Genomic DNA, 17,363 nt, shown 5'->3' on the forward strand with positions numbered 1-17,363 from the left:
GAAATCTTTTCTTGCACTGTGTTTACAAAAAACGGCACTGCTCTCAGCCAATCATAATAGTAGTTTTGTTATGTATATTTTAAATAAAGAAAAAGAAAGCTAAGCGTAGTGAAAATGGAAATTATCCACGGTTAACAAGAGGAGACGCTTATTTTGAGATTCACTCAAGAGCAAGCTTTTCACTTAGCGAGTCATGTTAGCACAAACGGTTAATTTTGTTTTCTGGGTGTCAAGAAACTTTCAACTGTACTCACACAGGAGAAATAAGTATAAAAGGAGATTAAGACAAGGGAAAGTCCAAAGCTTAAATTGAGAGACTGTAGGTGCACTGAAGAGGTCATTGTTATGTACCTTGAGTTAACTTGGAACTCTGGAGAATACAATTCCAATTCTCGGCAGAATAACAAACCAAGCTCTGTTTCAGCTGCACGATCCTTAAGACAAAACAAACATAGCACATGGTTTGAACTCAGGAGTCATATCAAAACTTGATAAAGTAAATGCACAGCTGTGTCCAAGTGGGATCCATTCAGTAGTCCGGAAAAGGACTGTTCTTGGTGTGACCTGATTGCGCAGTAGAAACATGATGTTGTTGGTCTGTCTTATCAGGAGTGATGTTGCTGGCTGCAAAGAGCGTAGCAGGTCCGAAGCTCTGTAGTGGTTGGGCTGTTCCAATGGTCTTTTAATAAGTCGTTTTTTTGGCATTGCCTTTGGTACATGTAGTTAGCAATGGCTCAGTGGAGCTTGTTTTACTGTACGTTTGGTAACCACCTTTATAGTATGAGTTGTTGATAGTATGAAATTTTGTACAGTGGGTTATGCATTTTATCAGAATCACAGTCGACTTTGTGGTTTATCAGTTAGTGTTGTTCAGCAATGTTGTTGTTGATGTTGCTGTTGACGTCACAGTTTTTAGTCTCCTCTGGCACCCTGGGTAACCTTTATCAACAAGTAAGTAAGCAAATGAGCAAGTGAGTGAGTGAGTGAGTGAGTGAGTGAGTGAGTGAGTGAGTGAGTGAGTAAGTAAGTAAGTGAGTAAGCCAGCCAGCCAGCCAGTCAGTCAAGTATTTTCTTAACGAGGGTAGCATGAAATAGCATAAAATACTAACAAACTAGTGGCCCTCATAATTTACAAGATTAAAATAATTGATAATTAAGGCTTACAATAAAATTATTAAAAATCTGCAAAACTATGAAACAATTATAGGCATGTCACTTAATATTTATAATGAAAGATGATTTAAAAATTGCTGATCTTTAAAAATCCTGTTCCAAAGAGAATTTTACTCTACCACCGACCATAGTACCGACACAACACCACAGTTTCTTTAGAAACTAAAATTTGATTACTGACCCTACTGTATTTGGGAAAATTGCATTGAGCTGTTTTTCACATACCCTGCGAGCAGTTGGTTTCTCCTACGCTTCTCGAGAGAGAAACCACTGCGAGCAACCATTTGATTTTCCATCGACCATGTGCGAAGTACGTCATACCCCACGTGATGTATTTGACGATTCTTCGTCTTATTTCGTGGGAAATCACTACACAGCAGGCTCGCCCAAATGCAGCAGTCACATTAGCTGAACGCATGGGCAAGCGCCAAAACAAGTTTACTAACTCGTTTTACAAGTTCAAAGTTAATTTATTCGTTCTTGACGCTGGACGGTGGCTCAATCAAAGAAACTAACTGTTGCTCGCAGTGGTTTCTCTCACCGGAAGCGTAGGAGAAACTAGCTGCTCGCAGAGTATTTTTCACAGCAACGCCTTTGTTGAATTTGCAGAGAAAATGTCACGGATTAGATCCAAGAAATCGAAAACCCGTTCGGATTTTCGTGCAGTACTTTGTTCCATTTTGCTCAGCAAAAGAGGGCGAATAAGGAGTGAACTAAATTTGATCTGAAGACACAAGATCGAATTAGTGCTACGTTACGCTTTTCCGTGACAACCTTGTGCGTTTGTATCATACCTAGTTTGAAAGTTCCCCAAAAATGAAAAGACAAAAGACATGCGATAAAAGTCTCCGATTGATATACGACTTTCCAGCTACGACACTAATGATACTTTCCTTATTCCAGAGTTTAGTGCATGCCGGCTTCTATGCTGGGCTATTTAATGGCCCGCTTCCCATTCTCTGTTCAGTCCGGAAATTACCGCCGACAAACAAACACCAGCAACTGCTTTTAAACTATTAGTTGCTATTGCGAATAACCTTTAATAATTTCCAAAAATTCGAACAAATCGATAGATGTATAGTCAATGGTGTGCTTCCTAAATGACGGGACTATATCTCTCGCTAATTAAATTAGGTAGAAAAAAAAAACAGTTTAAAACTCTGAGCGTAAAATTCACACACTGAATGAAACGCAAATTGTTGTCCTGGAGTCTCAAGTGATACAATGGGTCATTTGTTACCAAGATTGAATGACGGAAAAAAAATTGGCTTACTTGTTTGCTAAATAACGGGACTGTACATTGTAGCTGTTGCAAAAGGAAGTTTAAACGAAAACATGCCGTGAAATTTAAACAATGAATAAATTCCGAAACACCAAGTATTACAAGGGTCTTCACAAACTGTGAGCCGGCCAACCTCGCCAGCTAAGCATGCATGTTCGCCTCAAAATGTCCGGTTTTGAAATGAAACTGTCGAAATACAAAAAGTTAAGTGTTTTTTTGTGAAGCGGTTTAGTCAAAATTGAAATGGTTTAGATTGTTTTCAAATGGTTCACACGCCGATTTTAAAACGGAACAGACTAATTTAAATTGGTATATTCAACTGAGAATCCATTCGTCGAAGAAAAGTGAAATGATCAGGTCTGACAACATATGATCTTGTGCCCCGTAGCAGAATGGTTTACTCAAAGAAGGCGGCACGATTCCGCTAACTGACAAATGAATTAAGAAGGGGTACACCTTAAAGCCGTTTTCACACCGCTTAAAATCGGTTTAATGGAAATATCTCGTTCGCGTCTCAAGCAATACATAAAATATATGCTCATTTCACAAATCAATGTTCTGGGGTTTTTTGTAAATTTTTTGGTGATATTTAGGTATACTTGGGAGGAGATAGTTTTTCTTAAAAGAGTAGTAAAATTTGGAGAATTAAGGAATAGTTCATATTTGATATAGTTTAAAAATTAGAATTTGAAGTTAAAAATTGATACTTGGACACCCAAAAGGACCCCTACCAACCTGGTGTGCTCTTGGGTTGGGGGCAACTGTCCGTTGTTGTTCCAAAAATAATTTTCTTTCTTTAAAGCCTCTTAAAATTCCATTCAAATTCACGTGTACCCCAACCTTAACTAGCCGCCAAATGTCAAGTGTCAAATGGTTTAATGGCCCGGCAAGTCATTCAGTGCAATGTCAAATGGATAAGACAAGACTGAAATGATTAAGTCGACCGGCGGTTTGACGTAAATATATGTCGTCAGCCCGAGAAAACTGACGCAAACCTGACCGGCTTTTTGTTCTCCAGGTGAAATTGTTTTCTTCCTTCTTTTTGGATAAATTTTTTTTTGGTTTTTCGAGAGCAGGGCTAAATGTAACTAATTAATGATTTCCACAGCATGAAGATAAACAAGATAAGGTCCTATGTCTCAGTTCAGAGTTGTCTTTTCGATAGCTTTACTCTGTTTTTGTACGTGAAATGGAGACTGTGTGGAAGTGAGTTTTCCTAAAGAATTTTGTCTCCTTCGAAGCCGTCGTTCCGGACGTCACACAACGAGCTTTCCATTACATCCTGACCATTGACCACATGACTGACTAAAAAGAAGGGTCCGTAATGTAATTCCCTTGAAAAGAATGTACTATCCAGATTTTTGTCAAACTTGGCAAAATTGATATTCATACACAGGACACTAAAAAAAGGCAATAAAAAGATGGTGTCACAGTGCTTGTTTTCATGCTGCATGCCCTTTATTCTATGTACAAAAAAAAAAGCAAGGTGACACAAATACCAACCCAGAGTGGCCAGCACATCACGCATGCGCACAACCATATCACCCAGTAAACAAGCAGCCATGGACAGCTGTTAGATACTAGGCGGGTGTCTTAGACGTGAACCCCTTTACGTTGCAGCTCCACACAACAAATGTGCTAAGCTGGGTTGGGAACAGCACAGCGGTTCTCCCACGGCAAGCGTGTGGGAAGGTCGATCACCAAAAGAGACCAGTGTGTGACGTATTTTTAAGTACAACAAAAAAGCAAGGTGACACAAACACCAACCCGGTTAGTGTTTGTGTCACCTTGCAGAACGAAAACAAGCAGGATGACACCATCTTTTTATTACCTTTTACCGTGTCCTGTGTAGGAATATCAATTGTGCCAAATTTGACCAAAATCTGGATAGTACGTCATTTTCAAGGAAATTACCTTACGGACCCATCTTTTTAGTCAGTCATGTGGTCAATGGTCAGGATGTCACGCAAAGCTCGTTGTGTGACATCCCGAAAGACGGCTTCGAAGGAGACAACGTTCTTTACGAAACCCCACCTCGACACAGTCTCCATTTCACGTACAAACACAGAGTAAAGCTATCGAGAAGACAACTCTGAACTGGGACATAGGACCTTATGTTGTATATCTGCATGAAGTGGACATCATTAATCAGTTACGTTTAGCCCTGCTCTCGAAAAACAAAACGAATATTCAATCCGAAAAAAAGAAAGAAAACAATTTCACCTGGAGAACAAAAAGCCTGTCAGGTTTGCGCCAAGTTTTATCGGGCTGACGACATATATTTACGTCAAACCACCTGTCGACTTAATCATTTCAGTCTTGTCTTATCCATTTGACATTGCACTGAATCACTTGCCGGGCCATTAAACCATTTGCCGTTGAGTTAGGTCGTCCGTCGATTAGTTGAACTGTTCCTTCTTTAACTAAACCATTTCAGTCGATTGCCCGTCTCTTAAGCCATTAGACGGTGAGTTAAGGACGGTGCCTAGTATTGTTATTGTGCATACGTTCTGCGCATCTCGAGATACTCGGATTTCCATTCTCGTCACCAGAGCCTTGGATCGACCCAAGGCTCTGGGAAACTCTAGGTAGGAGATTATGCGCCGTTGGGTTTTTATAGCCAAGAATTGGCTATTTGAACTTTACGGCGCCTGCTCACTCCTCATGCTAACATGAATGCACCAATTAGAGACACTTTTGATTGTTCTTCACGAAAACCAATGGGAATACACTTTGTTTCAGAGTTCCCCAGACCTCTTCTCTCCTTCAGTCAACAGAACAGCTCTGGGGTCGAGATTGCTCGGATTTCCTATCGGTGATGCTTATTAATACAGGGATATTTTTGCGCGGTTTAAAACTATTCGAAGAAAGTAGATCTTGGTATGTACTCTTGCTATCCAAAAAAAAAAAATTGGGGGTAACCATGCATTTTTAAGAGATAATTATGCTTCAATTTAAGAAAGAACGCCATACATTGCTTTGTATTTTAAAGCTTTTTACATTATTATTAACGAATTATGTTTGAAAAATGCGTAGTTACCCCCAATTTTCTTTTTGGATTTCAATAACACCTGTTAAGATCTACATTTCCCGCATAATCACACACCTGGGTATAACTATCTCTCAAAAATGTATGGTTACCCCCAATTTTTTTTTTGGATACCAAGAGTACTTACCAAGATCTACTTTCTTCGAATAGTTTTAAACCGCGAAAAAATATCCCTGTATTAGTAAGCATCACCCATAGGCAATCTTGACCCCAGAGCTCTTCTGTTGACTGAAGGAGAGAAGAGCTCTGGGGAACTCTGAAACAAAGTGTGTTCCCATTGGTTTTCGTGAAGAACAATCAAAAGCGTCTCTAATTGGTGCATTCATATTAGCACAAGGAGTGAGCAGGCGCCGTAAGGTTCAAATAGCCAATTCTTGGCTATAAAAACCCTACTGTGCATGTTCTCCTACCTAGAGTTTTCTAGAGCCTTGGGTCGATCCAAGGCTCTGGTGACGAGAATGGAAATCCGAGTATCTCGAGATGCGCAGAACGTATGCACAATAACAATACTAGGCACCGTCCTTAACTCACCGTCTAATGGCTTAAGAGACGGGCAATCGACTGAAATGGTTTAGTTAAAGAAGGAACAGTTCAACTAATCGACGGACGACTTAACTCAACGGCAAATGGTTTAATGGCCGGGCAAGTCATTCAGTGCAATGTCAAATGGACAAGACAAGACTGAAATGATTAAGTCGACGGGCGGTTTGACGTAAATATATGTCGTCAGCCCAATAAAACTTGGCGAAAACCTGACAGGCTTTTTGTTCTCCAGGTGAAATTGTTTTCTTCCTTCTTTTTGGATGGAGTTTTTTTTTTGGTCTTTAGAGAGCAGGGCTAAATGTAAGTAATTAATGATTTCCACACCATGAAGATAAACAAGATAAGGTCCTATGTCTCAGTTCAGAGTTGTCTTCTCGATAGCTTTAGTCTGTTTTTGTACGTGAAATGGAAACTGTGTCGAAGTGGGGTTTCGTAATGTCTCCTTCGAAGCCGTCTTTCCGGATGTCACACAACGAGCTTTGCTTTCCTGACCATTGACCACATGACTGACTAAAAAGAAGGGTCCATAAGGTAATTCCCTTGAAAAGAACGTACTATCCAGATTTTTGTCAAACTTGGCAAAATTGATATTCATACACAGGACACTAAAAAAAGCAATAAAAAGATGGTATCACTGTGCTTGTTTTTGCGCTGCATGCCCTTTATTCTAAGTACAACACAAAAAGCAAGGTGACACAAACACCAACCCAGAGTGGCCAGCACATCACGCATGCGCAACCCAAAACACCCAGTAAACAAGCAGCCATGGACAGCTGTTAGATACTAGGCGGGTGTCTTAGACACCCCTTTACGTTGCAGCTCCACACAAAAAATGTGCTAAGCTGGGTTGGGAACAGCACAGCCATTCTCCCATGGCAAGCGTGTGGGAAGGTCGATCACCAAAAGAGACCAGTGTGTCACGTAATTTTTAAGTACAACAAAAAAGCAAGGTGACACAAACACCAACCCAGTTGGTGTTTGTGTCACCTTGCAGGACGAAAACAAGCAGGGTGACACCATCTTTTTATTGCCTTTTATCGTGTCCTGTGTAGGAATATCAATTGTGCCAAGTTTGACCAAAATCTGGATAGTACGTCATTTTCAAGGGAATTACCTTACGGACCCTTCTCTTTAGTCAGTCATGTGGTCAATGGTCAGGATGTCACGCAAAGCTCGTTGTGTGACATCCCAAAAGACAGCTTCGAAGGAGACAACATTCTTTACGAAACCCCACTTCGACACAGTTTCCATTTCATGTAAAAAAAAAACAGACTAAAGCTATGGAAAACACAACTCTGAACTGGGACATACAACCTTATATTGTATATCTTCATGCTGTGGACATCATTAATCAGTTACATTTAGCCCTGCTCTCGAAAAACAAAAAGAATGCTCCATCCAAAAAGAAGGAAGAAAACAATTTCACCTGGAGAACAAAAAGACTTTCAGGTTTGCGCCAAGTTTTATATGGCTGACGACATATATTTACGTCAAACCACCTGTCGACTTAATCATTTCAGTCTTGTCTTATCCATTTGACATTGCACTGAATCACTTGCCGGGCCATTAAACCATTTGCCGTTGAGTTAAGTCGTCCGTCGATTAGTTGAACTGTTCCTTCTTTAACTAAACCATTTCAGTCGATTGCCCGTCTCTTAAGCCATTAGACGGTGAGTTAAGGACGGTGCCTAGTATTGTTATTGTGCATACGTTCTGCGCATCTCGAGATACTCGGATTTCCATTCTCGTCACCAGAGCCTTGGATCGACCCAAGGCTCTAGAAAACTCTAGGTAGGAGATTATGCGCCGTTGGGTTTTTATAGCCAAGAATTGGCTATTTGAACTTTACGGCGCCTGCTCACTCCTCATGCTAACATGAATGCACCAATTAGAGACGCTTTTGATTGTTCTTCACGAAAACCAATGGGAATACACTTTGTTTCAGAGTTCCCCAAACCTCTTCTCTCCTTAAGTCAACAGAACAGCTCTGGGGTCGAGATTGCTCGGATTTCCTATCGGTGGCGCTTATTAATACAGGGATATTTTTGCGCGGTTTAAAACTATTCGAAGAAAGTAGATCTCTGTAAGTACTCTTGGTATCCAAAAAGAAAAAAGGGGGTAACCATGCATTTTTGAGAGATAATTACGCTTCAATTTAAGAAAGAACGCCATACATTGCTTTGTATTTTAAAGCTTTTTACATTATTATTAACGAATTATGTTTGCAAAATGCGTAGTTACCTCCAATTTTCTTTTTGGATTTCAATAAAACCTGTTAAGATCTACATTTCCCGCATAATCACACACCGGGGTATAACTATCTATCAAAAATGCATGGTTACCCCCAATTTTCTTTTTGGATACCAAGAGTATTTACCAAGATCTACTTTCTTCGAATAGTTTTAAACTGCGCAAAAATATCCTATATTAGTAACCATCACCCATAGGCAATCTTGACCCCAGAGCTCTTCTGTTGACTGAAGGAGAGAAGAGCTCTGGGGAACTCTGAAACAAAGTGTGTTCCCATTGGTTTTCGTGAAGAACAATCAAAAGCGTCTCTAATTGGTGCATTCATATTAGCACAAGGAGTGAGCAGGCGCCGTAAGGTTCAAATAGCCAATTCTTGGCTATAAAAACCCTACTGTGCATGTTCTCCTACCTAGAGTTTTCTAGAGCCTTGGGTCGATCCAAGGCTCTGGTGACGAGAATGGAAATCCGAGTATCTCGAGATGCGCAGAACGTATGCACAATAACAATACTAGGCACCGTCCTTAACTCACCGTCTAATGGCTTAAGAGACGGGCAATCGACTGAAATGGTTTAGTTAAAGAAGGAACAGTTCAACTAATCGACGGACGACTTAACTCAACGGCAAATGGTTTAATGGCCGGGCAAGTCATTCAGTGCAATGTCAAATGGACAAGACAAGACTAAAATGATTAAGTCGACGGGCGGTTTGACGTAAATATATGTCGTCAGCCCGATAAAACTTGGCGCAAACCTGACCGGCTTTTTGTTCTCCAGGTGAAATTGTTTTCTTCCTTCTTTTTGGATGGAGTTTTTTTTGGTCTTTAGAGAGCAGGGCTAAATGTAAGTAATTAATGATTTCCACACCATGAAGATAAACAAGATAAGGTCCTATGTCTCAGTTCAGAGTTGTCTTCTCGATAGCTTTAGTCTGTTTTTGTACGTGAAATGGAAACTGTGTCGAAGTGGGGTTTCGTAATGTCTCCTTCAAAGCCGTCTTTCCGGATGTCACACAACGAGCTTTGCTTTCCTGACCATTGACCACATGACTGACTAAAAAGAAGTGTCCAAAAGGTAATTCCCTTGAAAAGAATGTACTATCCAGATTTTTGTCAAACTTGGCAAAATTGATATTCATACACAGGACACTAAAAAAGGCAATAAAAAGATGGTGTCACAGTGCTTGTTTTCATGCTGCATGCCCTTTATTCTATGTACAAAAAAAAAGCAAGGTGACACAAACACCAACCCGGTGTGGCCAGCACATCACGCAAGCGCACAACCATACCACCCAGTAAACAAGCAGCCATGGACAGCTGTTAGATACTAGGCGGGTGTCTTAGACACCTCTTTACGTTGCAGCTCCACACAACAAATGTGCTAAGCTGGGTTGGGAACAGCACAGCCATTCTCCCACGGCAAGCGTGTGGGAAGGTCGATCACCAAAAGAGACCAGTGTGTCACGTAATTTTTAAGTACAACAAAAAAGCAAGGTGACACAAACACCAACCCAGTTGGTGTTTGTGTCACCTTGCAGAACGGAAACAAGCAGGGTGACACCATCTTTTTATTGCCTTTTATCGTGTCCTGTGTAGGAATATCAATTGTGCCAAGTTTGACCAAAATCTGGATAGTACGTCATTTTCAAGGGAATTACCTTACGGACCCTTCTCTTTAGTCAGTCATGTGGTCAATGGTCAGGATGTCACGCAAAGCTCGTTGTGTGACATCCCAAAAGACAGCTTCGAAGGAGACAACATTCTTTACGAAACCCCACTTCGACACAGTTTCCATTTCACGAACAAAAACAGACTAAAGCTATGGAAAACACAACTCTGAACTGGGACATACAACCTTATATTGTATATCTTCATGCTGTGGACATCATTAATCAGTTACATTTAGCCCTGCTCTCGAAAAACAAAAAGAATGCTCCATCCAAAAAGAAGGAAGAAAACAATTTCACCTGGAGAACAAAAAGACTCTCAGGTTTGTGCCAAGTTTTATCTGGCTGACGACATATATTTACATCAAACAGCCTGTAGACTTAATCATTTCAGTCTTGTCTTATCCATTTGACATTGCACTGAATCACTTGCCCGGCCATTAAACCATTTGCCGTTGAGTTAAGTTGTCCGTCGATTAGTTGAACTGTTCCTTCTTCAACTAAACCATTTCAGTCGATTGCCCGTCTCTTAAGCAATTAGACGGTGAGTTAAGGACGGTGCCTAGTATTGTTATTGTGCATACGTTCTGCGCATCTCGAGATACTCGGATTTCCATTCTCGTCACCAGAGCCTTGGATCGACCCAAGGCTCTGGGAAACTCTAGGTAGGAGATTATGCGCCGTTGGGTTTTTATAGCCAAGAATTGGCTATTTGAACTTTACGGCGCCTGCTCACTCCTCATGCTAACATGAATGCACCAATTAGAGACACTTTTGATTGTTCTTCACGAAAACCAATGGGAATACACTTTGTTTCAGAGTTCCCCAGACCTCTTCTCTCCTTCAGTCAACAGAACAGCTCTGGGGTCGAGATTGCTCGGATTTCCTATCGGTGATGCTTATTAATACAGGGATATTTTTGCGCGGTTTAAAACTATTCGAAGAAAGTAGATCTTGGTATGTACTCTTGCTATCCAAAAAAAAAAAATTGGGGGTAACCATGCATTTTTAAGAGATAATTATGCTTCAATTTAAGAAAGAACGCCATACATTGCTTTGTATTTTAAAGCTTTTTACAAATATTATTCATGACTTATCTTTGAAAAATGCGTAGTTACCCCCAATTTTCTTTTTGGATTTCAATAACACCTGTTAAGATCTACATTTCCCGCATAATCACACACCGGGGTATAACTATCTCTCAAAAATGCATGGTTACCCCCAATTTTCTTTTTGGATACCAAGAGTACTTACCAAGATCTACTTTCTTCGAATAGTTTTAAACCGCGCAAAAATAACTCTGTATTAGTAAGCATAACCCATAGGAAATCCGAGCAATCTCGACCGCAGAGCTCTTCTGTTGACTGAGGGAGAGAAGAGCTCTGGGGAACTCAGAAACAAAATGCGTTCTCATTAGTTTTCGTGAAGAACAATCAAAAGCGTCTCTAATTGGTGCATTCATATTAGCACGAGGAGTGAGCAGGTGCCGTAAGGTTCAAATAGCCAATTCTTGGCTATAAAAACCCTATGGCGCATGTTCTCCTACCTAGAGTTTCCTAGAGCCTTGGGTCGATCCAAGGCTCTGGTGACGAGAATGGAAATCCGAGTATCTCGAGATGCGCAGAACGTATGCGCACTAACAATACTAGGCACCGCCCTTAACTCACTGTCTAATGGCTTAAGAGACAGGCAATCGACTGAAATGGTTTAGTTAAAGAAGGAACAGTTCAACTAATCGACGGACGACTTAACTCAACGGCAAATGGTTTAATGGCCGGGCAAGTCATTCAGTGCAATGTCAAATGGACAAGACAAGACTAAAATGATTAAGTCGACGGGCGGTTTGACGTAAATATATGTCGTCAGCCCGATAAAACTTGGCGCAAACCGGACGGGCTTTTTTATCTGCAGGTAAAATTGTTTTCTTCCTTCTTTTTGGATGGAGTTTTTTTTGGTCTTTAGAGAGCAGGGCTAAATGTAAGTAATTAATGATTTCCACACCATGAAGATAAACAAGATAAGGTCCTATGTCTCAGTTCAGAGTTGTCTTCTCGATAGCTTTAGTCTGTTTTTGTACGTGAAATGGAAACTGTGTCGAAGTGGGGTTTCGTAATGTCTCCTTCAAAGCCGTCTTTCCGGATGTCACACAACGAGCTTTGCGTTACATCCTGACCATTGACCACATGACTGACTAAAAAGAAGGCTCCGCAAGGTAATTCCCTTGAAAAGAATGTACTATCCAGATTTTTGTCAAACTTGGCAAAATTGATATTCATACACAGGACACTAAAAAAAGGCAATAAAAAGATGGTGTCACAGTGCTTGTTTTCATGCTGCATGCCCTTTATTCTATGTACAAAAAAAAAGCAAGGTGACACAAACACCAACCCGGTGTGGCCAGCACATCACGCAAGCGCACAACCATACCACCCAGTAAACAAGCAGCCATGGACAGCTGTTAGATACTAGGCGGGTGTCTTAGACACCTCTTTACGTTGCAGCTCCACACAACAAATGTGCTAAGCTGGGTTGGGAACAGCACAGCCATTCTCCCACGGCAAGCGTGTGGGAAGGTCGATCACCAAAAGAGACCAGTGTGTCACGTAATTTTTAAGTACAACAAAAAAGCAAGGTGACACAAACACCAACCCAGTTGGTGTTTGTGTCACCTTGCAGAACGGAAACAAGCAGGGTGACACCATCTTTTTATTGCCTTTTATCGTGTCCTGTGTAGGAATATCAATTGTGCCAAGTTTGACCAAAATCTGGATAGTACGTCATTTTCAAGGGAATTACCTTACGGACCCTTCTCTTTAGTCAGTCATGTGGTCAATGGTCAGGATGTCACGCAAAGCTCGTTGTGTGACATCCCAAAAGACAGCTTCGAAGGAGACAACATTCTTTACGAAACCCCACTTCGACACAGTTTCCATTCACGAACAAAAACAGACTAAAGCTATGGAAAACACAACTCTGAACTGGGACATACAACCTTATATTGTATATCTTCATGCTGTGGACATCATTAATCAGTTACATTTAGCCCTGCTCTCGAAAAACAAAAAGAATGCTCCATCCAAAAAGAAGGAAGAAAACAATTTCACCTGGAGAACAAAAAGCCTGTCAGGTTTGCGCCAAGTTTTATCGGGCTGACGACATATATTTACGTCAAACCACCTGTCGACTTAATCATTTCAGTCTTGTCTTATCCATTTGACATTGCACTGAATCACTTGCCGGGCCATTAAACCATTTGCCGTTGAGTTAAGTCGTCTGTCGATTAGTTGAACTGTTCCTTCTTTAACTAAACCATTTCAGTCGATTGCCCATCTCTTAAGCCATTAGATGGTGAGTTTAGGACGGTGCCTAGTATTGTTATTGTGCATACGTTCTGCGCATCTCGAGATACTCGGATTTCCATTCTCGTCACCAGAGCCTTGGATCGACCCGAGGCTCTGGGAAACTCTAGGTAGGAGATTATGCGCCGTTGGGTTTTTATAGCCAAGAATTGGCTATTTGAACTTTACGGCGCCTGCTCACTCCTCGTGCTAATATGAATGCACCAATTAGAGACGCTTTTGATTGTTCTTCACGAAAACCAATGGGAACACACTTTGTTTCAGAGTTCCCCAGACCTCTTCTCTTCTTCAGTCAACAGAACACCTCTGGGGTCGACATTGCTTGGATTTCCTATCGGTGATGCTTATTAATACAGGGATATTTTTGCGCAGTTTAAAACTATTCGAAGAAAGTAGATCTTGGTAAGTACTCTTGGTATCCAAAAGAAAATTGGGGGTAACCATGCATTTTTGAGAGATAATTATGCTTCAATTTGAGAAAGAACGCCATACCTGTACATTGCTTTGTATTTTAAAGCTTTTTGCAAATATTATTCATTAATTATCTTTCAAAAATGCAGGGTTAGCCCCAATTTCTTTTTGGATTTTAATAACACTTATTAAGATCTACATTTCCTGCATAATCACACACCGGGGCAAAAATATCTTTAATTAGTAGGCACCGTCCTTAAGTCATTAAATTTTTGTCAATTAGAGGAATTGTGCCGCCTTCATTGAGCATAGGCAGCCCAAGCTCGCGTTACGCGCGAGACGTGACTTTCAAAGCGTCACGTCAGCGACAGCACTGTTCTTGACAATTTTTTGTTTTTTGAGTTACTGATAATAGTTGCACGACAAAGGAGCAAAGAAGCGAAACATTATCAATGAATGAATCTGATCACCTTGCTGAAAGCATTACCCATTCAGCTTGAATGAGAAAGATTTCCTTCACATTACTAGACTGGAAAGTTGTCCGCCGATGCTTGCGCTTGTCTTTTCGACTATGGAACTGAAATGTAGGCATCTTGCATGCAATTGCCAATTACTCCTCCAATACACAGTTGAATCCTGTTCGTAAAAATATACATGAACTTAACGTGCACTGTGGGTAAAGTGTGCGCAAAGTGCTGTATTCTCAAGGACTGGATTCGACTGTCTACCGGAGAGGTGAGTAGTAATTACGCACAGGCAAGTCGCTGTCACTGACATGAAGCTTTGAAAGTCAGTTGAATAAACCAGTTTGAATTAGTCTGTTCCGTTTTAACATCGGCGTCTGAACCATTTCAATTTTGACTAAACTGCTTCACAAAAGAACACTTTATACCCTTTTGTTTTTCGACAGTTACATTTTAAAACCACTTATTTTGTTTGGCAAACCATCACAAAACAATTCCGGTTTTCTCTGTTTCATTTCAATTTCTTGCATTTGTGCCGGTGATGTCCGCCAATAGAAATGCATTAAAATTTCATTAAGCCCCGTTTTCCCAAACAGAGTCACATTAACATATCAAACCTACCATACTCGAACGCACTCTCTAATCATCGATTACTGCTAGTATTCATGCTATAATTATTTTGAACCTGCCGATTGAAGAACTGCACGTTTGTCCATGGCTCTTCTGCCTTTTTCTTCTCCAAATATTTGAAGGATGACAAGCGCTGAGCTTTTGCCTTTTCTGTTTCAGGACGTGCAAATTTCACCTGAAAGAGAGTGCATATTAATTTTGTACAATGAACTACTTAATCTTATTTGTATGTACAGGGATGATGTCAGGGACATGCTTGTGACTGAAACAATTGATAAATATTTGAGAAGAAACATCAAAGTTTCCATAACTGTTGTCCAGGAAAAGCAAAGATAACTGACATACTGTCACTGCTTTGGCTTCATCTTCCTCATCCTGGGAGTCACCTATAGTAGAAAGGAAATGATGTTTGCTCAATAAAAATGATGAAACAATAATAAAAATAACAGTAAAAATAGTAAAAAAATGTTGTTATACATTAGCCTGATGTTATTGTATTACCTTAAGAGGTCAAGGTGAATAAAAATAAAAATTATAATTTTTTATTAATAATATTATTGACATCATCGAATCTATGAACAAACGAATAGACTTAGTGATAATGTGTAAAGGTAACAATAAAATCCTAGTTATAACTGTGGTATAAGAGGTGCAATCTTTATTTTTAACAATAGTGGTGAAAATCTTGTTATAGAGCAACTTCCTTCCGGTTGTAACAAATATCACTTACTGTTTGTAAGCCGTGCATATTCGAATACGAAAATTGTCACAAATTTTACGTATAACTACATGTACAAGACATTACAATATATTCATTTCCCCTAACGTTTTCACAATGACGTTGCCAATTAGTACAAACTCTGAACAAAATCAATGAGATATCTACATTTTTTACAAACAAAAGACGCTTTTCAACAGTTAACACTCCTTGGTGGTTGAAAACAGACTGATCATGCCAGGAACCCATGACCCGGAGCCTACAACTCTACTGTGTTCGTGTCACCGCGTTTTCACAGACCGATTTATTTTTAGATTGAATTTCCCACGAATAAGACTCCAATGAACATTCATTTTGAACCGCGAATATGAAAAGTTACCATCAGCGAAAAAAAATTTTGCGAGATTTTTGCTACGTTCAAATTTGTTATTGTACTTTTAGCTGCATAAGTAAATCGCAAAATCAAAAGTGACATCCAATTCTGATCAGCAGGCCCTGTGATCAAGCTACCGCGGTGTGTTTACTCGTGAAACAATGAAGCATCTGTGTCAAATGATGGCAAGATACCGTGTTTTTGTTTTTGTCAGTTTTCTTTTTCTTTGAAGTGTTATGAAGTTTGAAAAGAAATGTGCGGATTCAGCACAAAGATCACAATCGCCCAACTCTTGAGGTTGACCATTGTTTAAATTTACTCTCCAAGACGAGGTTATTTATCACCAGGTAATTCCATCGTTTTGGGAATAGCAGCTACTTTATTATTCATCAGCGTCACAATTTTTTGCTGATTTTGGGGCTCATTTTGTTGAAGCTCAAGCACGCTTCCAACAGACCTGTTTATTTCCGTGACTTATGCGCTGATTACAGTGCACTACCACAAAAACCCTCCCATATCACATTTCAACAATTGTATGCAAATTAGTTAAGCTCAAAAAAGGACAAATCACAAAAGGTGGAAATCTCACAAAAATCTTTTCCAGCGAAAAATTATTTATTGAAACAAACAATATAATTGCTATTACACGTAGAGGCAAATTTTAAACCATTCCTATTTCAATTGCATGCGTGCAAACAAGACACACAATCTGTGTCACAAAGCATATGCAATTAAATAAATTTCGGACAGTTCACATCAAACCCTTTTCAAAAGAACCTTGACCGTAAAAAAATAAAGCACAAAAGAGACAACAAGCTTTCATTCAAATAATTTTTCACTGTCACATTTCCATTTTTTTTTACCTTTGCAGAGTTGAGTACAAAATGTAACTTGCCAAACAACTTAGGATGCGACTTCAGTAAACACTGAGATGCATTCAAGGCAAACTCAATGTTTGTTAAAACCATAAAGGAATTGCCATTTAATTTCAGTGTTGTATAATTATAACACCAAGTTAGTAAAATATTAGAAACAAAGCTCACGTGACATGGCTTCTGATAGGATGCGGAAAAAAATTAAAGATTATGCGGAAATTTTTGGCCATATTATGCGGGAGACATGCGTTGATTATGCGGAAATTACACAGGATTATGCGGAAACTTAAACAAGTTATAAAACTAATAATTAGGCCAGTCAAATGTATTTAAATGCTTACTGTAAATCCTTAATGTAAATTTCAACAAATACAAACGAATTTTAGACTGAATTATTGCACGTTGTGATTAAAATACATGGAGGAGTCATCAATTTGCGAGGAGTCATCAATCTTTCACCGTTGAAATAAAAGGGTTAGCAGTTGGGATTTTCCCCCAACTTTTGGTAAAATAAATAAAGCAATAAAAAATTATTTTGTTTCTCATCATGAATTTTGTTTCAATTTGGAGATA

At 39.7% G+C, this 17,363-nt stretch overlaps 1 protein-coding gene across 1 annotated transcript in view; it reads right to left on the reverse strand.

The window, feature by feature from the left end:
• Window positions 1-17,363, reverse strand: part of LOC138060262 (DNA-directed RNA polymerase III subunit RPC5-like) — a 40,097-nt gene that overhangs the window by 14,720 nt on the left and 8,014 nt on the right. Inside the window, 3 exon segments of the mRNA XM_068905997.1 lie at window positions 352-434; window positions 14,880-14,999; window positions 15,170-15,210. Coding sequence (XP_068762098.1) covers window positions 352-434; window positions 14,880-14,999; window positions 15,170-15,210 — 244 coding nt within the window.

This window comes from Montipora capricornis, chromosome 8 (assembly GCF_036669925.1).
Source record: "Montipora capricornis isolate CH-2021 chromosome 8, ASM3666992v2, whole genome shotgun sequence".
In the NCBI taxonomy this organism is placed as follows: Eukaryota; Metazoa; Cnidaria; class Anthozoa; order Scleractinia; family Acroporidae; genus Montipora; species Montipora capricornis.